The sequence below is a fragment of the Porites lutea genome, chromosome 1, assembly GCF_958299795.1.
Source record: "Porites lutea chromosome 1, jaPorLute2.1, whole genome shotgun sequence".
NCBI lineage: Eukaryota > Metazoa > Cnidaria > Anthozoa > Scleractinia > Poritidae > Porites > Porites lutea.
This window is the reverse complement of record NC_133201.1, coordinates 2003359-2027952: the sequence shown is the minus strand read 5'-3', so window position 1 is coordinate 2027952 and position 24594 is coordinate 2003359. Positions and strand designations below refer to the sequence as shown.

Genomic DNA, 24594 nt, shown 5'->3' with positions numbered 1-24594 from the left:
TTATATTTCGCCAATCGAGTTGCGAAAATGAAGAAGCCGCAATTTGCATATGTTTCGCTTCCTTGAGCTCAGTCAACCAATTTTCCCGCCACTCCAGCCGCTTCCTTTCTAAAGCCATTGCCGGTCCTGTTTACAGATATCTTGAAGATAAATGGTCGCTGAAGTACTGAGAAATAAAAATGTCTAAAGAACACTTAGATAGTATTTGCTTTGATTTGGAAGAGGGTGACATGAAAGCATGAAAAGTTTGAACTGTTCTAGCGTTAGTTCTGTAGTATCTTTTGAGACTGCTTTAGTATATAGCTCAACTTCGGCAGCTCCACTCTGCGGTCATTGATCTGAAAAACCTTACAAATATCAACTTTTGAAACCATATAAGGACATATTGGAAGAACACAAGATATCTAGCAAAGTTAAATTAGTCAATTTTTGTGTACTCGTCCTTGGCTTCTACTCGGGAGGGAATATAGACCTACTGTTTCGGACTCATCTCATAAACAAGGTATATTATATTTGGGCGAATCAGTTCCCTTTACGGCTTAGGCTGTAAATTTCAAACAATGACTAACACAGAGTGCTGAAAGTACAGTGAAATAAAACCGACATTGATAATATAATGTACGGACTTTTATTACGAAAAATATTGGGTAAATTCTACACTTCATGAACTTGAATAGCCGATACAGAACGTAAAATCACGCGTTAAAACTGTTATATATTTCAAGCGCTTAAGTGTGATAAAAAAAATCAATCTTCTTTTGTCTTTATTTAATAAATAGTTTTTCTTACGTTTACTTGCATTTAAAACGCTTATGTCAAGTTTTAAGCGGTTGTATTCTATTTGTTATTTCTAAGTTCGAATTTCTGTCATGACTAGTTTATCCAACCTCCTTCCCGTGGTCCTCTATGTTCCTCGGAGGAAGAAAAAGGAGCCTGGGAACAAGGTTGTTGATTATCCAGTTTTACAGTTATATGGGCATCCCGGCGTTTTGAACATCCGCATTCCCAAAACCCTAGTGATAAGACTATGAATTAGAATATCACTAGGGTTTTGGCAATGGGGATGCCCAAAACGCAGGGTTGCCTATGGCACTGTAACATCAGTCGAGTTACAAGAAGAGAGTTGGTCCGAGAGTTAATAAAAGGCGTCATTTTCTCACGAGAACAAAGTTGAACTGATTCAAATGCGGCTAAGTTAGTAAGAAGAACGTGAGTTTTGAGCCTCTAAACAAATTCCCGTTTTGCAAAATATATTAGCTACATTTTTATACCTTCTCCTAGGGTAATATTTATATAATTTAAAACTGCGACAATTTCCTTTTTACGAAAATTCTTACAGACTATCATCGACCTTTTAGGTAATTGGCAGAACGGAAAAAACTCAGGCTCATACCTTAATTAAAAAATAAATTTGGTTTGTAGAATAATACATGATTTGAAGAGAATATATGGGAATTTGCTAATAAAAATGAAACAACAACGGTTCAGTCTCTATTTCTCCCAAGTCTGTTGTCAGCAGTGATAGCATCCCGTCGACTGAAGAGTCAGTGGGCCAGCGGTCAGTGGGCTTTTATTACCTCAACTCATACAGAAGGGCAAAATATGTAATAACCACGCCAGTGACCTGAAAGAAAGACAAAGGAAAAAGTAATCAGTGAAATAACATTGCTATTGAAGTGGCTTAATCTTCTGCGAATCTTTCCAATAAAAGTACTACTAAAAGCTCTTGCTAACATATTTACTTGTCGGATAAAAATCGGCGTCCCTTTGATGTGGGAGTTGTTGGCGTTGTTGTAGCGCATTTATATCTCTACGTTTGGATTGGAATTTTGATTACTAAAGTTTACTTTCCTTATTGTACGCCGTTCCCTTGTTTACCCTAAGAATGTTCTAGCAAGTACAGATATATCAGCAGTACCGTTACAATCAGCGGTTTGGTGATTGGCACCAGTCCTCCAGCGGTAATCGCGACAGGATCTCCGTTTAATTTTGCAATGAATAGCATCAACTAAGCAAGGAAATAAAATACATATAAGTTACAGGTAAGACCTGGAACTGAGGAATGTCATGACATGCGACAACCTTTACCGCCGTTAAACGATGAAATTTGCAAGGGAAGCTAAGCAAAATTCTTCAAAAAAGAAACTTTTGGTCATTATCCGGGCCTCCCTGTCGTCACTTTTACCAAAGTAAACTCTTAATTTTCCAAAAGATCTGTTTACAATTTACGAAAAAAGAGTTCTAAGTGAACTTATACATCCAAACTGTGGAATTGTCAAAGCCATCCCTATTAAGCCTTAAATTAATGCATAATTTTGCCTTAGCGAGAAAGGTTATTAATGAGCGGAAGCTCAAATTCTGTGTTGTTGAGCAAGTAATTGAAAACAAATTCTTAACATCCTGAAATGACACCTCATAGAAAAAAATAGACGTATGACCGCGGTGGAGGGAGGGCCTGGTATTTTTCTCCGAAGTTTCGGCTGATGTCACAAATGACGCAAAAATGATCCCTAGCCCTTACACAATAACACCGTAAAACTTCGCCCGAGAGAACGCGAGACAGTAGTGGATATATTGAGTTGGTATATCGAGCATCACCCAAAGTTTCGCTGTTTTCGTTCCTTGGGGCTTGAGCCTCCTTGTTTTTTTATTATTATTATTTATAGTTTTTTTTATCTTATTGTAATTTGTTTAAAAGGACAACCTCCAGGAAGGAGGATCTCATTTATAGGCGAAGGGTTTTGAAACATATCTAGTATTTTCGAGTACCTCGGTGTGTGTGTCCAAATCAACATTGGAAATTTGAACTCTTTGAACAACTTCTGTAAATGAATGAATCTGAAAAGTAAAAAAGAAAATCATAAAAGTGAGATGTTAGTTGAATGCAACCAAAGCAGTTATTAGGCAGCTCTAGCAAAAAGAATCTCAGTTATGGGTCATTAATTTTTTTTTCACAACACTTTGGTGTATAAAAATCCTGATTCTTTCTTATTCAGTTATTGCAAGTAAGTTTCTATTCTCAAGCAAATAAAACTCATTTTCAAAAGATCGGTTTTAATTGGTATCATTTTACTCTGATGCAGCAAATAGAACTCACTCTTTACACTCTGACTCGTTCTGAAAATGAGAGTATTGGATCTCACGGAGGGGGACATGGGTCGGGGGTTTACGGTATTGCGGTATTGAGCTTTTTTTCAAGCGGTATTTCGGTAATTTTGATTTTAATGTGCGGTATTGCGGTATCATCCAGCCCTTACGTCTGCGGTTTTTCATCCCCCTGGCTAACGGTATTGGGTAAAAGAAGATCCTTCACGGTATTGCGGTACTGTTCATTTGGCCTCTCCTGTCTAATGTATAGGTCAATATTTGGAAGACTTTAGACTTCTGACAGTTACTCTATGTGATGAAATTGGTAGGACATCCAATGACCTGGCTTTTCGATCATTGTACCGATCAATTCGAGATCTTCTCACGTTTTCTCGCGAAGGCTGAGGTTGATTCCTGGCATATACATGCTTGAGATTAAAAAACACGCGAGATGGATACAACGTTAAGTAAGCGTCACCGATCATAAATACGCTATCGGTATTTCGTCCATTTTCGACACGGTGTTTCGGTATTTGCCAATTTTTCGTACGGTATTGCGGTATTGGGTAACCCCAATGTCCCCCTCCCCACACTGTGGATTCCGGAAACTAGGTACAGGATTCCGGATTCATTATCAGTGGAACCGGGATTCAGGATTCTAATCGTAGCGGGATTCGGGATTCCTAGAGTTGAATTCCGTATTCCAAAGAGCAGGATTCTGGATTCCACAAGCCAAAATTTCTTGGATTCTGGAAACTAAATTACCTGCCATAGGACTTAATACTTACAATTATGGCCAAAAGTGTTGGGAAGGTTGCTTTTTTACCTTTTTTTTCCTTTCTCCTCCCGCCCCTGGCCCAATGTTGAGCAAAACTTTAATGTTTGTGCGCGTAATTGTTCTGTTACATCCCAACATTAGGTAGTTTTAGCAACGACGACGACGACGGCAGCGAGACCGTCAAAACAGCAATAGCTGTATTAAGCAAAACAACAGGTTTGCACGTGCATCACGTTTTTCTGTACATTTCTTAGCCGTTACTGCACGACTACGACGTGAAAATGCCTAATTTCACGTTTTATGGAGGACGTAGACAAGCGACGACGAAATTTTGTTTCTCTTTCTTAATTTGAATGCGGTCCCCAAGAAATCAACTGTAGAGAAATTTGCATACTTATTGAAAAGGGGTGACGGGGGATAGTTAGCAAAAGAGAAAACTCTCGTTTTTGAGGATTAAAATAGACTACTGTTATATTGTACAACCTTCCCAACTACTTTTGTCTGTGATTGTAGATACCTTGTAGCTTACCTTACTGTTTAAATGCGCGCCAAGGAATGACACGCTGATCATTATCAATGCAACAGTGACAAACCAAAAACTCAAGGTCAGTTGAGTTGTCACGCCATGGGGCCTGCTAAATATTAGATCGAAGAGAAGAAAGCAAACCATTGGAATGTTTGTCACATAGACAACAAGCGTAAAGAATTTAAACAAGTTGTCGACCTTTCTCACAGAGCCACACAGGGACGAATGCTGCTGCCTTAAAATTTTGATTCTTCTTACTTCACTGGCGGAAGCTGTTAGTCGTAATGTCTTTCGCAGACGATGGCACTGGTGAATTAAGGTCAGGCACACAGCGGTAAAGATTCCAAAGGGCATTAACCAAGCAGCTGAACAATACAGAGAGAGGAAAAAGAAAATGACCCGACTAGCCATGCTGTCAGGGAGCGGGGAGATAACTGAATCCACAAGGGGCTGTAAAGACTCTGAGCGAAGGAACAGGATTAAACCATAAAGCACTGTATTGAATGCCATAAGGAAATAAACCGCAAGTTGAGTCCTTTTGACACATTTTATCATATACGGTTCGGTGACTAATTCGTCGAAATTGGGTTGCGTGTTCCAGTACATCAACAAACTTTTTAAGTTTGATTTCTTCCCTGTTAAATGCATGGTGAAAAAACATATCGTGCCCTGCAGAGCGGTCTGGAAATTCCACAACAGCATAGGAACATTAGATCGAGAGGATATGATCCAGTGAGCGCAGGCCTTCAAAAAATAGCCCCATAGAAGCGCCAATACAAAGCACTGATACGCACGCTTTAAATAATAGGTCCTTCTTCGACTTGAAAAGTCTTGTCCACACGCACTTGTCGCTTCTTGGATGTACAATCCGAATAGTTTCATAGGGAATAATACACACTGTAATTTAGCAATGATGCAAATCTTCCGGCAGGAATCTTTATGCACGGTGGTTTCACTGGAAGATGTTGAATCATTGAATGGTTCTAGACTCCTCTTCTTCCCATTTTCGCCAAAGTCGCTCATAACTATCCCAGAGAAACCACTTTCGCGTACCCTTTTAGATTCTGTAACTTCTTTATCGGAATTCATAATGCGCGACTTTCACCTTGGTCAAATTTAACAGGCTGGACAAGCCGATAAACGCTAAGATAACGACACTAAGCGGACAGTGACTCTATCTATACTGACAGCCGTTTGCTAATAAGTCTGATGTGCACAGTCATATCAATTTGATCAAACGCTTGAAAAAGTTCCATATATAATGAGCTTATCATTGTTCACGCGTACCACGTGGGACATAGTTGTGTCATGCCAAGGTATTTATTATTATTCTTTTCACTTAACCTGAAACAATAACAAAATACGATAACTTGTCAAAAGACCAGGTTAGAAACAATGATAAGTTTCATTAAGAAAGGTCCACAAGCGGAAGGTCATTATTTGCATATCTGTTTCTCCTAAAGAAAAAAATCCTTTATTAATCTCATTTGAACCCTAATTCCACTGTCTCTGCACGCAACACAAAAATTAACGCCAGAACTGAGCGAGACACAAATTATGTAAGTTACCGTTAATGGGCCAGAATGGCCCCCAGATAAATGAGCGTCACACGAGCGAAGTTCGCCATCAAGTGAACAAAATTCTTTGTATTTGCCAGCTTCATGGGTATTCTTTTCAACTATACCCATGGCCAGTTGAATTTGCTTATCTGACGTAAATATGCATGAGGGCTGTGTTCCTAGTCCTAACCAAATTGTTCGCGGTTTGGATCAACCGGTTTATTGTGGCAGGTGGGATCGGGAAGAGGGGAGAGCTCCCCTTTTTTGTATCTCATGGCTGAGAGTCTCATAAGCCTTCCCACTTCAAGGTACTTGTCAGCCCTCCGCTCTTCCCCGCCCCCCTCCCCTGTCATTGAAAAACTTAGCTGCATCAAAAATGCCTCTAATTCCTTCGTTGCATTAAAACGATAAGTTTTATATTCAAAGGTCAAGAAAAAGAAATATAGATGCCTTAAGGCAATGAAGGCTGTGACATGGTTATTGTAATTTTTAGAAACAATTACATCAGTATAATTAGAACTGCGAAGTAATGATGATGTTGTTGGTATACTTTTCGGATTAGCACGAAATGTCGTTTACGTCTTACATGTCTCGACACGGTGTACTAAAATATTAAGGTGCCCCGGAAACTCGTTCTAGTTTTGTTTTATAGATTATTCAGATTCGCCCATTCGCCTCTGGCCGGGTACCGGCTGTTCAAACGTTGGATTACGTCATTTACGGGACAAATCACTATCTAGGGGAAAAAAATTATGGAAACCAATTGCAATTTATCCACTGGATAAAGATTTATTCTGCTTTCACACACAACATAAGAACGACATAATTTACAAAATAAAACAGTAAGGGTCCGGTTGTATTAAAACAAGGGCAACTCCAGCCTCATTTCCACCTGTAACTGTATGATAGACTAGTCGCCAGATGACAGCTCGCCCTGAACTTCAGTCGATTCGTACAACGTGTATTACATGTATGTCACTGAAAAAACTGCCAGGCAGGCTCTATGTAAGAATGTGAAGGTACTGCCTTAATCACATATTCTTACCAAGAGACAGGTAAGAGAATTTGACTATAACCATTCTTTTTTTTTTCTCCTATTTATTCTAGTGAAATTCTATTGCCCCTACTACTGAGCCAGATGTAACTAATACTTCTCCAGCGCATTTCAAGTTATAAAAATAGATCATTTAAAATTCTTACTACACTGAATGACGTGTTTAGTCCTGTACACAGTTAAATCCATTTCTGCCCATTATAATTAAGCCCCTTACAGAATTGTCATGAAATAAAAATCTGCCTCTTAAGAGAAAGTTAAATATAGTCATAAATATTGCACGCCCTGGGTGGGTGTTAATTTCATAATTATATTTGGCAGATATTTTTCTCTAAATTCGAATTTTAAGAAAATATTTTCTAATCCCCCCCGCCGTCACCACACTTGACATTTCTTCCATGGATTCATTGGCGTTCCAGGTTTGCATTGGAAAGCCTCGGCAAAGTGAGGATGGTTTTTCAGGGTCACTAACACACTAAGGAAGGAAAAATGCATAGAACAGTTAGTTTGAATATCAAATAAGTCTTACAAATCAGTCATCAAAAACCCGAGACTTTAAAATTTTATGTCTGATGTTTTGACAGCATTTACTTCTTCTTCAGTTTTGTAATTATCGTAACGTGGATGCGCACGCATACGAAACGGTGCTTCCATTTTCGCGGGAAAAAGTGCTCGAAAATGATGCTAAAAATAACTTGATCTGTGAAAGCGCCGTTGCCATGGCCGTTGAATATCTTTGCAAGTAAGGGAGATGCACGTTCCTCCTTATAGGCTCCTGACCATACCTTTATCAATTGATAACAAATGTACATTTTCAATCTATCCTACAAAACAGACGTTGGGGCGCTCTAAGGAAACTCAGCGCTTCTCAGGGTGGATTCATTTATCGTCACATTTGCTCATCCGCCACTTAAGAATCGAGAAGGGAACTGGAGCCGAAGGGGCTTCCCGAAATTGCTACTGGGATGGTTACTGGGCAAGCACCGGTCAGCTATTTTGGCTGTTTTCCCGCCCTGTCCCTGGTAACAGTTCCAGACGTCTTGTGAAAGTTAACTCGGCTCAGTTTACTTCTCGTTTCTAATATGATGAATTGTAATTTTTTTTGAAAAAAATTATTTCATTTATCTTTTAGTGTCTGTTTCTCAGTGTCTGCAAATCTTGTGGGACACTCCATCCGGTTTTGAATATTATCTTACCGCCATTTTCCTGGAGAGTGAACATTTGTTGCTAATTCGCTTAAGGCATAACTAGGAGTAGATTCCTCACACCAGATCTGTAAAGCGGAAAAATATAATACTTGTAAAAGTACTGAAATCCGTATCATGGCTTGTAGATGAGTTAACTCCTACTCTCAACTGACTACTCTGATCGAAGAATTAGCCATTCAACTTCGGGTTAACATAAATAAACGTTTCGACTTTAAAAAACAACAACAAACAACAACAAAAACAACCAACAACAACACAGACAGAGGAAGCACTTTCTGTCAGTATCGTTACCAAAGATACAATCACAGTCTCAAACCCTCTTTGGGCAAAAAATTGTATCCACCGGAAAGAGAATCCTCAACATAAAAAAGGTTGTAGTCACATACAACCCTCAGCTTGTTTCGCTTCCTTACCTGAGCAAAAGAAAGGAAAAAGAGTTGACGTGAGGTGAGTCCAAGATTTGGGAGTGTAGTGTCGTGATCTTTGTTCCGAAGCCATTTTTGATAAGCCTGTTAGAAAACGAAAAAGTTGTTATTAGTTTTATCAATCCATATGTGTTTGAGCGTTTCTCGACGATCAATTTTGCGAATACCTTATTTTTTTCTTCGTAATGTGTAACGTGTTACGCTCTTATCACCTTGTGTTTAAGCCTTAATAGAAATTTCCTTACCATGTAGGCCAGTTTTAATCCTCCATTGTCAGCTGTATTTTCTCCTAAAGTCTTCATGCCACTTAGCTGAAAGAGATGTAAAATAAAAGTAACTTAAGTATCGTGAATCATTAACAAGCAAAGGCAATAAGAAGTCTACGGTCAAGCGTGGTTCCTTTGAAACTTGAATAAAGTTTTGCGCACATTTCTTTTCTTGTTCTGGACTGTTACGAAAAAAAGCTAAAACTAAAAGCCAAATGTCTCATCAAACTGAAGCCGGGAAATCGGCCTAGCCATACGATTTGTCAAAGTTTTTTTACAGTAGTCTTAACTTGAGGCCTAATAAATGTATAGAAAAGTGGCACGTAACGCTCCACTCCAAGTGACTAACTGACCGACTGTTATAGGTAAAGCCAGCATTTGGCAATTTGAAAGAAAATAATTTTAAAACACTGTATTACTCACGTTGTGGCCTTGCACCTTGCACTGACTGTATTCATTTACCAGGCATTTCTCCCTGTTCATAAAGTGTTGGAGGGATTTATTACTCCACCAATTTGCCAAGTTTCCTTCTTTATCGTACCTGGCACCTATCATGTTAGACGTATTGCAGTTAGAAAAGTAACCTTTAATTTTCCTAATTTAAGTACGAACAGGGCGAGACAACGCCCATGGACGAGTTATGAATAGTTTTAAATGGTTAACTAAGAATGTGGTGCTATCTGTTCGAGATTGTATGGATGGCGCAAAAAATAGAACAGAGCAGAAAATGCTTATGCTAGCCAGAATACTTGATTTTTCTTTTTTACAACGCGAGCTAGATATAGCCAACAAGCAGCTTTCGCTCGTCCCCAAAATACGCTTAAGCCGTAGCCATTATCTTCGATGTTTTTACTCAGGAAGACTGGGGAAAGTAGAAATATTAACCCTTGGGGTAGGCTTTAGGAGTTTTTGGGAAAACGAAAAGACGGGGAAGGGGAAAGCGATTATTCTCTTCTGTCTCCCCTCCCTCTTTAATTTGTCCCAACTCGTAGATGTTTTAGAATTGAGCATTTTCTACGCGAGCATAAACACTCACGCACCTTAAGAAAACACTGTCATTGCTGGCTATATTTTAATGGTTTATTTCTTCTAGTATTAGTTCAGTGTAATCTCAAAGGCTACTAAGTTTGACATACAACTACTAGCATTTAGAATAAATTACAATAACAACAAACAAACCTGCTGTGTCAAATCCATGAGTTAGCTCGTGTCCGACCACAAATCCAAGGGCGCCAAAATTCTCGGCGCTAAAACGAAAAGCAGTGGTTATTTATTTGGTCTTTCTTAATAAAGGAATGTAGATTAATAATGAAATGAATAGTTCAGTTAAAGCAATCAGCGAAAGTAATGAAGATTTTCCCTTCCCTGTCATGTTCATCAGGTAAAGAAGAAGACAAAAAATGATGTCGTGCGCTTACTGTGGATATTCAACGTGATAAAATGGTGGCCGGAGAATCCCTGCAGGTACAACTGAAAGAGGAATTTTAAAGTAATATGAATTAGAATCTACAGTCTAAACAGGAACAAGCCCTTTGTTTTTCGGCTGCACTTTCAACAGTGACTGTCTCACAACAATCTGTCTGTCTGTCTTTCTGTCGGACTGACTGTCTCAGTGTGTACCTATCTGCTTGCCTTGTTCCCAGTCGCTTGTGATCACCTATTAGGGAGCTTTAGCAACGACGACTGCGACGGCGACGAGAAACGGCAAAAAAGAAAAGGATTAGACAAGCACGTACATCACACTTTTTTGTACATTTCTTCGTCGTCGTTGCACGACTACGACGTACGTGAAAGTGCCTAACTTCACGTTTTTCAGAGGACGTGAAAACAAACCACCGGTTTCTTGACCTTTTTCTTTTCCTGAACTTCGATACAGTCCTTTAGAATTCAACTCCAGAAATATTCATTCTGAATAAGATAGAATAAGCGCGTTAAAGTTTGAAGCAGCGCAAATTCACTTTTTAGGTGACGTATTCGTGTCCGTCGCGGTCGTTGTTGATTAAGCTCCCTACTTATTAATGATTGCGGGGGTGAAAGGTAATTCCCTTTTTTGCCTTCCTATCATCCCCCTCTTGCGCTTCTCGCTTGTCTCCAGCTCTCACTTTTCTCGCTTGTTCTGTGCTCTCCACTAAGCCTTGGGAAAGCTAGTAAAGGAGGCAGCTTATCTGTTACCTGTTCAACCTGTTCGTGTCTGCGACTGTCCTTCTATTTGCAATTTCTGCATCGTCGGACTGACCCAACTGACTGCCCATCAGTCTCTATTCCACGTTTTTTTAATTTTCACTTTTGCTCTAAGTCTTAATTGCTTTCCATCTTGTTGTACATTCAGCAGTGCCGCAGCACTATCAACACTGGTGTGGAGTGGAATGAAGACTTTATTTAAATAGGGTAACACTAGACATTTATCAGTTAGCCTGCGTAGCACGGCGGTTTTGGTTCGGGTGCGCGAACAAGCCAAGAGCCAAGGAGGGCGAAGTAGGGCGAAGGTGGGCAAGGGCAGTCAAACTTCCAGGAGATTGGGGCGGGAGTAATGGCGATCGTTCGCGCGTGCTTGGCGTCTTCGCGGCTCTGTAGTGGGCCCGACAAAACCGCTGTGCTACGCAGGCTATTTATCAGTGATTTTTTTTTAATGGGAACTGATAAGCTGATAAACTTGTGGCCCTGAAACAGTAAAACGTATGTTTACGAGTGGATAAGCAAAATGTCTCAGGCTTGCCTTTCGTCAGAAATCATTTAACTGGCATCATTTCGTGTCAATTTATAACAGTTCATAATAATTAACCCACCTATTTTATTGTGGTTTGGTGAATAGTAAGCATTAATCTCCGTCGGACGCATATCCCATTGAAGACGGTTCAACGGCTTGCCTCTAATTAGCAGTGTGTTTTTCATTCTCAATCCACTCTCCCTCAGTCGGTTTTCAAAGAAATTTTTTGGGTCAACTTGTAACTGGAGTAAAACAGATAACAGCTGAAGTGTCACATGACTGACAAATACATAGGCCGGTAGTCTAATAGCGGAGCTCCACGCACGCGTGAGCTGAGCTCCATAGCTAAGAAAATTTGGTTATCTATCCATCCGATAAATTTTGGTAGTCACGTAACCGTACATCTGTCGTACCGTCCGTCCGCACCACGGGGAAACCAACGTGAAATATCATAATTTCTAGCTAGTTTGGAGTCTGGGACCTGATATTGCAAATCCACGATGTGATTAACCGAAAGCTGTCAAAAAAGGGTATCTGCTGATCAGTATCACATGACCATATTGCGAGATCAGGTTCTGCCCCATCGAGGCAACGATGACAAGTTACTAGTTTTCAACTGATCGCAGGCTCAACTCCAAGTGGATTTCTTTGCGATGGTTAGAAGTTTATTGTTTGAAGAAGATTATACATTTATTAACGGGAGCTTCGCTTTTAGCCTTGTTTAAATCTATGTATTAAATTTAAATAGCTCAGTACATATTGTGAAGATCATTTACAGAAAAAAGACAAAGGCGAAGACATGCCCTGCCCTGGTTTACAGAAATAACTGCCAGCAAGTCAGTTGGTTTACTATAAGGGACTTGCGCTGAACAGCTTGCAAGAGTTTGTGAGTTGCTATGGCTTTTATAATAATTGTGATAAATATTCTACATTTACCATACGATAAAACAGCCAATGCGGGAGCAAAGGACAAGTGGAAAAAAAGGGCCCCTTTTGGCTTCCCACAGCTTCAAGGTACTTGAATTTAATCAGAATATTAAAAAGGTGGAAATTCACGTACAACTGAAGTAAATGCCAAATGAAAAGAATAGCAGATTAAGACTTTTTGCGTGAAAAGGGCTGAAAATCACTTAAAATTTGTACAGGCTTAAATGGAACTTACCCCCGCGAAATACTGTTCTAGTTGAGTCTGATTTAAGATAAAATCTGGGTAACCTATTTGCTGAAATATTGCTTTAGCCTACGAAAGAAGAGAATACCACAAATTAGATAAATCATGCAGTCCGGCTCACATGCACTGTTGATGAGAAACTGCGGTGAAACAATTATTGAAAATTTTGCTTTGCTTTTCGTCATTGACATTAATTATCATCCAAAGGCTTTGTAATAAGGTTAATAAATTATATGTAGTGTTTCCTAACAATTCTCGTTTGAAAGTATAAACCGACTTTTTGGCAAGCGTAACACCATGAAACCGTGAAACTAGTTTAGTTTTGCAAGAGGTTGTGCTACTTTGTTTAGCAGAGAACTGTCTTCAACTTCTACATGAAACATGGTCATTGCATAGGCTAAAATGGAAGAGTAGTAAGTTGAATAGACAATCTGTTCTTTTTTTAAATAAAAGAGGAAGCTCCCTTCCTCCTATTTTCTAGGAACATATCTTTTCTGTCTTTATAAGCCTCAGTCTGCTTGCAGAGACCTAGCGATTTTAAAAGAGCAATCAATGTTTCCTCACAGTCAATTAATAACCCCATGTAAGGGAGTCCTGAGTCCGGAATCCGCACATTTTTCTCGTGGAATCTGGAATACAGCTCAAGGAATTTGGATCCCACTAGCTAACGATTGAAACCCGGAATTCGACTTCCACTACGAAAGAATCCGGAATCAATGGCGTGGAATCCAGAATCCAAAACTGTCTTGGATTACCTTACGTGGGGTGAAATGAACGTTACAATGGTTACGCTTTCGGATGAGTAGCCTGCGAGCAAGCCCTCCAGTTATGGCGAGCGAAGCGAGCAGCAAGAGAACGCGAGACCGAGCGGCGAATATTTCTTTCCTCGCCCCAGGCCCTCACACCCGCGTCTCCTTTCGCGTGCGGCTTTCGCCTGACTTCTCGCGACTCTTCCAAATGGTATGGAGAGAGTGCTCGCAGGCTAGCGGATACTTAAAGATGTCACTGATCATGCCTGTTACCTTTTCCATTGCTGCCTGTTTTGTTTTTCTGTCCATCCACTTGACATCCTGTAAATTGTCCATGAAGGCACTGCGTATGTTTTGAACCATATCATTCGCCTGAGGAAGAAAAAATGACCGTTGAATGAACAAAAAGAAGAGGTGGATCTAACTAAACACTCTGCTTCTTAGTAGAAACCAACTTTAACACTTTACTGCAAATCCTGCAATCTGACTGGCTATTAAATGTACTTACTACTATTTATAACGTGATAGATAGTGCGTAGCAAGCCGGCGTTTTAAACAAAGAGGAAAACAATGGCAGCTTCAATAGCAAATCGTTTATGCAATGTTTCTAACATAAAGAATTCGATCGGATTAATGAACGGCTCGCTTCGTTGACTGAGGTAAAACATTAAACAACTTCAGTCTTGGTTCAGTCTCTGTTCAAAACTACACGTTTGCTTCAAAAAAAACGAGAGTAAACGCAACAAAGTCAAACAGCAGAAATCTACCAGTTAATTTCCAATCAATCTCTAGACCACATATTGAATTCTTCATTCATGGATTAAAGGTTTCTGTCAGGTTAAATTTCCTCGGACATTGCTTATCAGAATTCTCCTAGTGCGTCTGGTCATACATACATGCTGTCTGCTTTCATTAGTAAAACCGCTGCCATTTATGAACAGCATGGATACGCCCATATCAAGGGACTTGTCCGTTCCGCGGACGCATCTACGCCACAACGGACTAGATTTCTTTATTCCATAAACATCGTGACTAAAATCCATGTATGCGTCGTGGAAGTCTTGCGAGAGGTAGGAGCCGTACTCGTAAATTATATTCCACGTGATGTAATTGAAGACAGCTCTAGAGAAGTCAAACATTCAGGCGTCAGCAACTTGGCTGATCGCCAATCACGTCCCCAGGTCTCCCTTGCTCCCGCCCTGAGTGGAGTGAGAGAGACCCTGGGAAGGAGGCTGGGCTGATCGTGTAATAGACCGATAGACCCTGAAAGTGCTGTTGACATGGTTGGCAAGGCGGGGAAGGGGTGGGTATGGATGGGTGAGGGGATGGGGGAGGAGGTTAGTGGATTGGGGACGTAATATCGATCATGCATAATCTACCCCAGGATTTGACAGGGATAAAAGGACGGTTTTCAAAGATTTCATTTTCAATCTACCCCAGGATTTTACAGGGTTAAAAGGACAGTTTTCAAAGATTTCATTTTCAATCTAGCCCAGGATTTCGCATGGTTAAAAGGAGAGTTCTTAAAGATTTCAGTGCAATACAGGGTATAAAAATAACAAACACAACTTTGGTAACGGAAATAATGTCATGCATTTTTTGTAAATGCGTTTTAGAAAGGAATTGAAATTCCCTCAGTTTTGAGCAGGAAACGGCGCATGCTTAGCTGTGCGAATCTTTTGCTTTTGCGTTAATTTCTTCAGTATTCACACAAAAAAAACTTCGTTTAATGGACAGACAGTGGTTCAAACCACTGAATGATAAATCAAATGCTGATGTTTGTCTAAAAACAAATAACAAGGGTAAATTGAACAAACATCTACTGCATTTACTCGAATACGCGTCGCGGCACTAGCTTATTAAATTTTTCACGCCCCACATGCGGCCTTTATAGTATTGGAGGGCCGCGCTTACTTGAAAGTTGGACGTGAGAAAGAATTGTAGTTAAATCTACGGTATTACTGTTATTTTCCGTATTAAACTACAGAATTAACGTCTTTTTTATTATACCAGGGTTGCGCGGTTACTCGGGGGCGGTGCTTAATCGGGGCGGCGCTTATTCGACTAAATACGTACGCTAAAAAAATGGTGTCAAACTCAGAGAACAGTTCAACATGAGGAATTATATTTTACCTCCTTGGAAACTTGCTCAAAATTGATGTCAAGTTCCGCAAGTAATGTGCGCTCATCACCCAAAATGGTTCTGAATCCGAGAAAGACTTGTCACCTAAGCCTTCTGTTAATTTGTTAAAGTATCTCTTCCAGTCAAACTGTAAAATAAAGAAAAACGAGGACTCAATATCATCATTAATTGTCAAAAGTTATTTCCAGGTGATAAAAAACAAAAGATGCAGCAGTTCGTCTCTAAGTTAATTATTGCGGAGAAATGATATGTTGTTTTTTAGCATAGTTAGACTCTTTTAAAGTGTGACCATGTTCATATCTTAAACTTTGGTAGTAATTCTTCAATTCAAGGAAACATTCATTATGCACTTCCAGGAATTTTGCTACAAACTGATTTGGTTTGCGTCACGTACATAGGAACAATCAGTCATGGTTTTGTCACACTCACTCCAAGGAAACATCTACCGTAAATCCTCTGTTAAGCCCCCCGGGGGACCGGCTTATTTATTTCAAACACATTTGAGGCGGGGGTGGGGGGGGGGGAGCTTAATAGAGATGGGGGGGGGGTTAAGACGAGTTTTTTTTTTATTTAGTTTAGCAAAGACAGTGGTATCAGTTCTCCTTAAAGAACTAGAATACAAAGTAGAAAAGCTCAAGTAATAATAATAATAATAATAATAATAATAATAATAATATTAATAATAATAATAACGAATATTTATACAGGATAGCCCTTAAGTGCACGAGCACTGTTATCAAAGGGGTCCTGTCATAATAACATAATATGAGGATAAAAACTAAAAAAAGATAAGAATGACTACGCAACTAACTAACTACACTATACAAAAAATTGATCTAAAGACTCCCTAAATAGTATCCTACAGCTAATTTGCTTGATTTTTAAAGGTAGAGAATTAAAAGCTGAAGCGCCTAAAAAGTAAAAACTTTTCCGAGCGAAGTCAAGTTTCACTTTCGGCAAAGCAATGGTGGTCCCGCTGTTCCTCGTATTAAAATCGTGGATTAAAAGATTAAAATAATCTTTGAAAGGATTACAAACATTGCCTTTTAGGCAATCAAAAACAAGTAAACAAGCCTTTTTCTTTAAAATTGAGGATAGACGGAGTTCACAGTTTAGACATTTTGAGTTTTGAAGAATAATCCTGTGGCTTCGTTGTTCTAGGTTTCTTATTTGGCACTTTCGTGTCTCTGACCAACCAAGCGTAATTTGACCGCAATAAGTAAAAATGGGCATTATCATTGCACAAGAAGTTGGAGGTCATGCAGCCGAGGATCAAAAACAAATCCGAACTTCCAGGTGGTAAAAAAACCATCCCGGATAAAGTTTTACAGTCGTGATTGATTAATACAGTCTATCATCCATTAGTGAAAAATAATAAGGGGGAGAGGGAGGGGGAGGGGACGGAGGGGAGGAGAGGGGGGGCTTATTAACTTCCTTCCCTGAAAAGGGAGTGCTTATTAGAGAGAGGGGACTTATTTGAGAGTGGGGGCTTAACTGAGGATTTACGGTAAGTTTAATGCAGCAGGCCAAAAGCTATCTTAGATACATGTCACTCGGAAAAATTAGCAATTGTATCTGAATTCCGCTTCCGAATGATCTGAAGAGTTCTGCAGATTATACCCTTCTCTAACTTCATAATTTTTAAGATCATAGGAAAGTTGAATGCAAGAACAGTTTTATTTTTCACGTCCACTAGGACGTACGGACATAGCGAATAACGTTAACCGGTTTGGCTTGTGGTCACAGCTAATCTTTTATGCTAAAGCGTAGCATTTCTGCTGACAATTGTACGTGAGAATCGTCAAGCCCGCAATAGCCTTAGACAGCGTTTGGGCTGTCACATACAGGGTTTTTATCGTTTTAGGTAGTCGCGGCCATATTTACGAAACATACCACTCCGTTATTGAAAATCTCCGGGAAATCGGTTTGATAGCCTCCAATGTTCCCTGTATAAACTAGTTCTTGTTTACTTTGTTGTTCTTGCATCGCCTGTGTCGAAAAAATAAAACACGGTATACTAAATATCGATGATAACATCATAATGTCAGCAGACTTTCAAGAGAGTGCTTTTTACAAACTATCTAGTCCTCTTGAAAGAGGACGGGTTTAAAAAGGCCCCGTCTTACAACATTTCACTTATCTGACCCTGTGGGGCGGTAAATGAACCCCTGGGGCTGTAGCAATCTCGGGTAGTGACTCCTTTCCGGGTCCTCCCCCCTTCCCCCACTCGTGTGTCGATCTTTCATAGGTTGGGAAATGAGTAGGCAGGGCAGTTGGTCTTAAACCTATTCGTCCTGTTCCTTCCCTCCCTATTGGGTAGCCTGTGCCCGACAAAGTTGGAAATCAAAATCAATACATCTTTGTTAAGTGTTTTCTTACAAAGTGATATATCAATAATAATAATAATAATAATAATAATAATAATAGGTAATGCTATAGGCAGAAATAAAAGGAACATAAGAGAGATTATATCAACAATAGCCTGTTACCCAGAATTAAGAGTAGGACTTAATTCCCAAGTCCGCCTGAGTTCGAATTCATGACACCCAAAAGACCGGAGAGACTCAAGTTTGCTACTCCGTTAATTCTGGATTGAAATTAGTACGAATCTTTTTCCACCATCAGTTAAATTGCATTTTTCAACTAAGATTTTGTTATCAGTGATGTATCAGTTGTGAATTTTCGTTGAAATACGGAGGGGTGAAGTTTTTTTTTCTTGGTGGTTTGCTCCTGATGAAAAGATTGTAAGGTAATCCAAGACAGTCATAGACTCTGGATTCCATGCGGTGGACTTCCGGACTTCAGGCGCTAGATCCCGGATTTCTTGTCAATGGAATTCGTGTTTCAATCGTTAGCGGGTTTCCGGATTTCCAATGGGGTGATAATGGTGCAATTCGATCATTCCTTTCTCTCTTCTCTTTTCATACGCTCACTACGGTGTAACTTATTTTATTCCAGTACCTTGACTAATTCAACCTCGAATGCAAAGATCTCTGCTAATTCTTTGCTCAAGAGTTGCTCTTTGAGAAAAGCTTCCACTAGGTTCATATGCTTCACTCCACTCACTAGAATCAGTAAACGTACCATCAGGGTCAGATAGGCTTTAGTCACCTGCATTGAAGAAAAAAATGAAAAAAAAAAAGTGAGATTAAAGACTGAAGCGTTTATCCTCTTAATAGTTCATGAGAAAAAGCTAAGCACATTGCATAAAGAAAAATGAAAAATAAATCGTTGACAGGTGTCTTTTATACAAATGATCCGTTTAAATTTGATGACCAAACACATGTGCCAAAGTTTTCACCCTCATAGTATCAGCTGGAATGGCTATTGACGGATTTTTCGGATGGTTTATAATTTGAACAGAACCGATTGACGCGAACCATATGGGAATTCTCACGATGTTCAAATAATTAATTTTTTTACCACTTGGGCGTGTCTTTCTTGTGATAAGTAAACATCGTGTGTCTTCAGAAGAGGCTTTTGTGGGCTAAGCTGTGGAAGGGAAAAAAAAAATAGAAGACTCATTGCGCATGTTCACTCGGCGTTTCTTGAAAGATATCGCCCCTTGTAAGGAAATCCAGGATAGTCTGGATTTTGGATTCTACACCGTGGATTCAGGATTATTTATCAATGGAACTTGGATTCCGAATTCCAATTGACAGCGGTATTCCGGATTCCAAAGCCCAGGATTCCTGATTCCAGAATCCGGATTATTTTACATGTGGCGAAAGATAGCTGAATACCGCTAGGAAAAATATTGACGCCAAAACTTAACAAATAGATTCCATGTTGCAGTGCGTCTGTTCAGTAACAGATCACAGATGACGTCATGACCAATCACAGTGCGCGTAGTATTCGCACCATTACATAAAATGATAGACAGACAGAAACTGGAGACAGATTTTGTCTCGCACAAGAAAGCGGTTTTAGAATCGGCCTGTAATGAAGGGTATGGTCACCGTGGTTGAATATACTACAAAGCGAAAATGAGCATGAAACATTGGCGTGAACTTAAGAAAAAAAAACTACACGGTTTTAACAAAGAAAAAGAAATTGGGGGGATTGCGTACTTTAGGGTGATAAAAGGCTTTAATTATTCGAAAACGAGAACTTACAACAGCATTTTCTTTTTAAGTTAGGGATATATGTGTATGCAAAGTGGGGCACTTATTGATCACCATAAATCTGTCTTTAACTTACACTAAGATGCGTGAGGGAGGAAGAATTCCTTGGATCGTTGCTAAGTGATAATGTGAACAGTGGAAATATGCTAAGATTACGATGAACAAAGGCCAACACATCTTCTAGTATTAAGGGTGGATCTTCCTCTGGTGCCAGTATCCAATCATCGAGCGAAGGACCATTGACTAAATGCAATAATTCCTTTAGTGGCTCAGCTTTAAGTTTATTTCGTTCTTCTTGGTCCATGCAAGAGGCGTACCAGTTGTAAACCAGTCTTCCTACACTGTTATCTTAAGTAAAGAAAGCGATAAAGTTTTTAAAAATTAATAACTCCTTTCTTTCATTCTTTCTTTTCTTTTCTTTTCTTTTTTTTCAAATCCATTAATGTTTGCTTAAATGTTTTTTTTTAGGCGCAAACGGGTGTGAACATATCACTATTAATTAGCTAGTTGGAGTAGCTTGTGATTGTGATTGTGATTAGGGCGAGATTTTTATTTTTAAGGCATTCGAAAAGCCTAGCGAAGCAAATTTGAAATCACTTTCGACTCTTACTTAAAAAACGATAATGGTAGTAACTGAAGGTTTAACAGCTTCACACTGGTGCTTGGAAATCTTTTCAAGTCTAGTGCGTACAGCCCTCTTGCACAAATAAGTCTGTTTTCCAAACATATCTGCTGCCTAAAGACATACATGACCCGGATTCATCGGTACCCATTCCTAGGCCTAGGAAATTTTAAAGAGGAATTTTAAAGAGCAACTTTCCTAAAGAAACTTAAGTATTGGGCTTTCATCTAAGTCCGTTTTTATGCCTGGCTTCTCCATCAGTCAGACAAGAAAACATGGCTTCAGTGCCTGCCTAAGGTGCTGTTCACACCGGGTGACCGAGCATCGGTACTTGGAAATTGGCACATGGTGTCATATTCACACCTAGCTAGCCCTGCAGGTTACCCAATATGTGACTTTTCTCCATTTCGCCTTTTCAGATGCTATTTTGAAATGTGAGCAGTAGCATAAAAAGATGGCCGAATACGCAAAGCAATGGATTACCTCGGACCTAACAGAAAAAGTGTGCACACAGGTACCCGCGGTCCTCTCTACTTGGGCGTCAAAAAACGGTGTGTTCACGGCCCAGTCGAGGTACCGCACTCGGGTACCGTTTTCGGGCATCACGTGTAGACACCGCACTAAGTAGCATCATGTTAACGTGCCTTACAATTCGACGTACCTGAATTATTCTGTGCTTCAATTAGAGTTCTCAGCTTGTCCTCTGTCTTTTTATATAAGTAGGAAAATATAGTCCACTTTGCTTGATCACCTGGGAGACCTTTTGCAATCCATCCACCGCATGCGTACTCGTAAAAATTGTCACATGGGTCTACGGATTTATTCATCATCTCCGACATTTTTAAACTCTGTTTTTTGCACTGTTCTGTCTCGCACAGTGGAATATCTTGCAGCTTAGTAGGCTCTGGTTTACGGAAGAATCGTCTTGATTGTATCATATGGTCAAGCCTATCAGCTGTTCCCTGATGAGAAACTATAGAAAAAGAAAAATGGTCAATATTTCGCCCCGACGTAAGGGAATTCAGATTCCGGAATCCGGGTATTTTTTTGCTTGTGGAATCCGGAATCCAACTAATGATTGGAACCCGGAGATCAAGTTCCATGGACAAAGCATCTGGATTCCAGTACCTAGAATCCGGAATCCACAGGGTGGAATGCAGAATCCAAGAATGTCTTGGATTCCTTTTTATCGGGCGAACTATTCGGTTCGAATTCACTGACTAGCTAATAATAATTCACAATTATTTCGTTCCATAACTGACAAATTCCGCATCTGTTTGGTCAACGTACTGACCATCAGTCCATCCGAATAATCTCAGAGAAAAAATCCCAGTTGGACTCTCGCCTACCCGGCTGCTCCCGTTGGGTATTCAGTGAAATAGGAATAATTCAAAAGTAGTAAGACCTACTAAGCACGCGAGTGGCGATGGGAAGAGAGGGAAAGCTCTCGTCTGGTATGCGCACGCTTTCTTTGGTTCAGTTTTCCTCTCTCCCTAGTCTCCCTGTGACACAAAAAGGAGACTAGGTCGGTTTATGAACAAAAACACTGTTCATTGGAGTGGGGTAAAATCACAGTTGTGCTTTCTTCTGTACGATGACTAGAAAAATATATCTATGATTTCACTCCCCTTCGATTGAAAATCATGAAAAGGATTTGAAAGTCTAAAAAACCTGTGAGTGGATTCTAAGACGTTAATTGAACAGTGGAGCGGACACTGAAGGCTTAGTTAACGCACACTTTCTTTCCGCTCTGATTTTCTGTAAAACTAGATGAGCCTGTGGAGGAAACCTTTATTAATGCCGTTAATTAAGACCCTTCATTAGCCAGGATCTGTTTCTGTTAGCATCCGCTTGGTTAGATTGAGCTTTAGCATTGTACTGATCGTTTTTACGTGCTCAACAATCAGTGAAAGGACAGAAATGTGAAAATCTTGAAATTTGGCTTTGGGCCCAGAATTTAGATATTGTCTGAATTTGCGACGACCGTACCTTGAGCCGTTTACAAAACAGGTGGGTCATCGCGATACTATACAATTTATTTTTGTAATGATGCTGAGTAAGCCTTGACAAAGATAAACAACCTTACGCGCATATATGAGCTGAGGGAAGCCCGCACACATCCTGATCCTGTCTTAAAAGAAACAACCTCTTTTGGCGTTAGAAAGATGCTCTCTTCCATAAAAAAAAAAAAATAAGACGAATTTTTCATCCTATCTTACTAATTATAAAAGAGCATAGCAACACGTTTGCAAAAGAAGAATTCACATGAAAATAGAAGAGGAAATTAATAAGCTCATCTTCATTTCACCGTAAGGGCGCGCTTTCAAATAAAGGCTCTTTCTAAGTGGGCGGTCTGCTGAATAAACAACTTGATGAGAGAAATAAAAGCAATCTCGTTAAGTTTACTTTAGTCCTTACTGTCTTTCTTTTTTATCTTTATGATTATCACCAGTTTGAAGCAAATAAAACGTCCAATCGGAAGCGTAGAGATGATCTGAGGAATATTTTAAAATATTTGATGTAAGGATGCCGGATTTTAGCAAACACAACTTGGCGCATACATGTGAAGTGATATTCGTGTTGGTGATAAAATCATATTCCTTGAGCTAAAAGGACGACAAACAAGATAAATGAATAGGGTCAGACATGACAGCCTTGATGCCTCCTCTATAAAAGAGCTGATAACCCTGTCTAGTCGAATAAAAGAACTTAAGTTGCTTTTATTTGCCTGAATATATTTGCAAATAAAATTAAGATTGCCAAGTTCAGTTTTGTTACCATTGCTGCTTATAAAATTGGGTGTGTTTTAAGGAAATATTTCAAGTACTTTTCAGTTTTACGCGCTGTTTTTCAAGAAAAAAGTGTACTTCCTAAAGTGCCCTCTCATTCGGTCTTTCGTTGATAGGTACGTTCACAAGGATATATGATTCAAATATATGTAAAGAAGCGATAGAAATTGATTTAAGCTTCCAGAAGCTGGACCGTAAAACTTGTTGGACAGGTGTAATTTATAAAAATGACAAAAGGGAATCTTTTAAACGCAGAAAAGTTAAATATCCTGTGATGCCGAGGTCATCAATATTGCGAAGTAAATTTTGAAATTTCAGTGCCCACTGATCCTCTTAATAATATCGCGTATAGATGGAAAATTGCTTGAAAAAGAAGGCGTTACGAGCTTCCCAGGAAAAATGTCTCACATTGAAAGTGTTTTATGCGAACAATAACCGTGCTGTTCTCTGACCTGGAAATGAAAGAAAGCTAGGCACAATACGATACGATAATACGATACGACAGCATTGTTGTAACTTGTTTTGCTGGCCAGCGAAGCTCGGCGATCAGATGTTACAGCCGGTCTCTAACTGCTTTCTGTGCGTTCAAATTACCAACATTCTTCCGGACTCAATAACTGATTTATTTATGAAGCAAGTTAGAATATTGCAGCAACGTACATCAGGTGAAATCTCTTTAAAAAATCAAAGTATTTCCATGTACACCAATCAACAAATTTATAATATTAATTATGTATACATGTTTAATTCTGACCGTGTGTTTAGATAGAAAGATGTGATCGATGATTATCCCTTATTCCAAGGCCAAACCCTTTTAGAAACTAACAGGAACTTTTACAATGGGAACTCAGAGAAGAGTTTGAAGTAGTTATACGTGTACTGATTTAAATAGAGAGATTGGCAATCGTATGTTTTGCATTTAAGCAAACGAGTAAAGAAAGATCTGCCTTTCAAGCAGCAGAGACACTTTAACAGCCGTTTAAGGCCAGGTGAAACTTAAGAATTCTTCTGTAAAACCCACCTGCTCTATGTGCTGTGTGTCCTTCGTCATGGCGGGTCTTGATTGTTGCTAAAGAAGCCGCGAACACAACACTCGCCATTACTGCCAACTTCAATATCCTAGCACCCATGTTGTTAGATTTTGTGTCTAACAAGCCGTGGGCAAAGCCCCTCCGAAAAACTCCTCTAAGGAAGTTTAAAAAGTAGCTTTAAGCCATAACGGAACAATCGAAGATAATCCTAGAATTTGTGTGTTACCATCAAGACTCGAGTGTGTCGATGTTGTATACGTAAGACGCTTTGAATATCTATTTTCCGCATTGAAATGAGCAGCAAGTGCAGTGATGCAGAAATCTCTCGAGCTCCCTAGCTGCACCATACTCCCAG

At 39.6% G+C, this 24594-nt stretch overlaps 2 protein-coding genes across 3 annotated transcripts; both read right to left on the bottom strand.

Moving 5' to 3' along the window:
- Positions 1-641: 641 nt before the first annotated feature.
- Positions 642-6101, bottom strand: LOC140933684 (uncharacterized). Its single transcript, XM_073383296.1, has 4 exons — positions 4395-6101; positions 2770-2838; positions 1919-2008; positions 642-1624 (listed from the first exon to the last, which is right to left on the bottom strand). Exons 1-4 carry the CDS (start codon positions 5478-5480, stop codon positions 1574-1576), a joined length of 1296 nt encoding a protein of 431 aa, XP_073239397.1. The 5' UTR covers positions 5481-6101; the 3' UTR covers positions 642-1573.
- A 612-nt stretch (positions 6102-6713) lies between these two features.
- Positions 6714-24526, bottom strand: LOC140941954 (endothelin-converting enzyme 2-like). Of its 2 annotated transcripts, XM_073390955.1 has the most exons (18): positions 24230-24524; positions 21081-21392; positions 19874-20145; positions 19097-19165; positions 18635-18784; positions 17567-17662; positions 15664-15800; positions 14427-14652; positions 13804-13902; positions 12773-12850; positions 11690-11852; positions 10322-10373; positions 10083-10150; positions 9327-9451; positions 8883-8948; positions 8626-8721; positions 8201-8277; positions 6714-7479 (listed from the first exon to the last, which is right to left on the bottom strand). In XM_073390955.1, exons 1-18 carry the CDS (start codon positions 24336-24338, stop codon positions 7380-7382), a joined length of 2295 nt encoding a protein of 764 aa, XP_073247056.1. In that variant the 5' UTR covers positions 24339-24524; the 3' UTR covers positions 6714-7379. The 2 variants fall into 2 exon arrangements, with proteins under 2 accessions (XP_073247056.1, XP_073247063.1); XM_073390962.1 differs by lacking the exon at positions 8626-8721 and having other exon boundaries at positions 24230-24526.
- Positions 24527-24594: the final 68 nt, after the last annotated feature.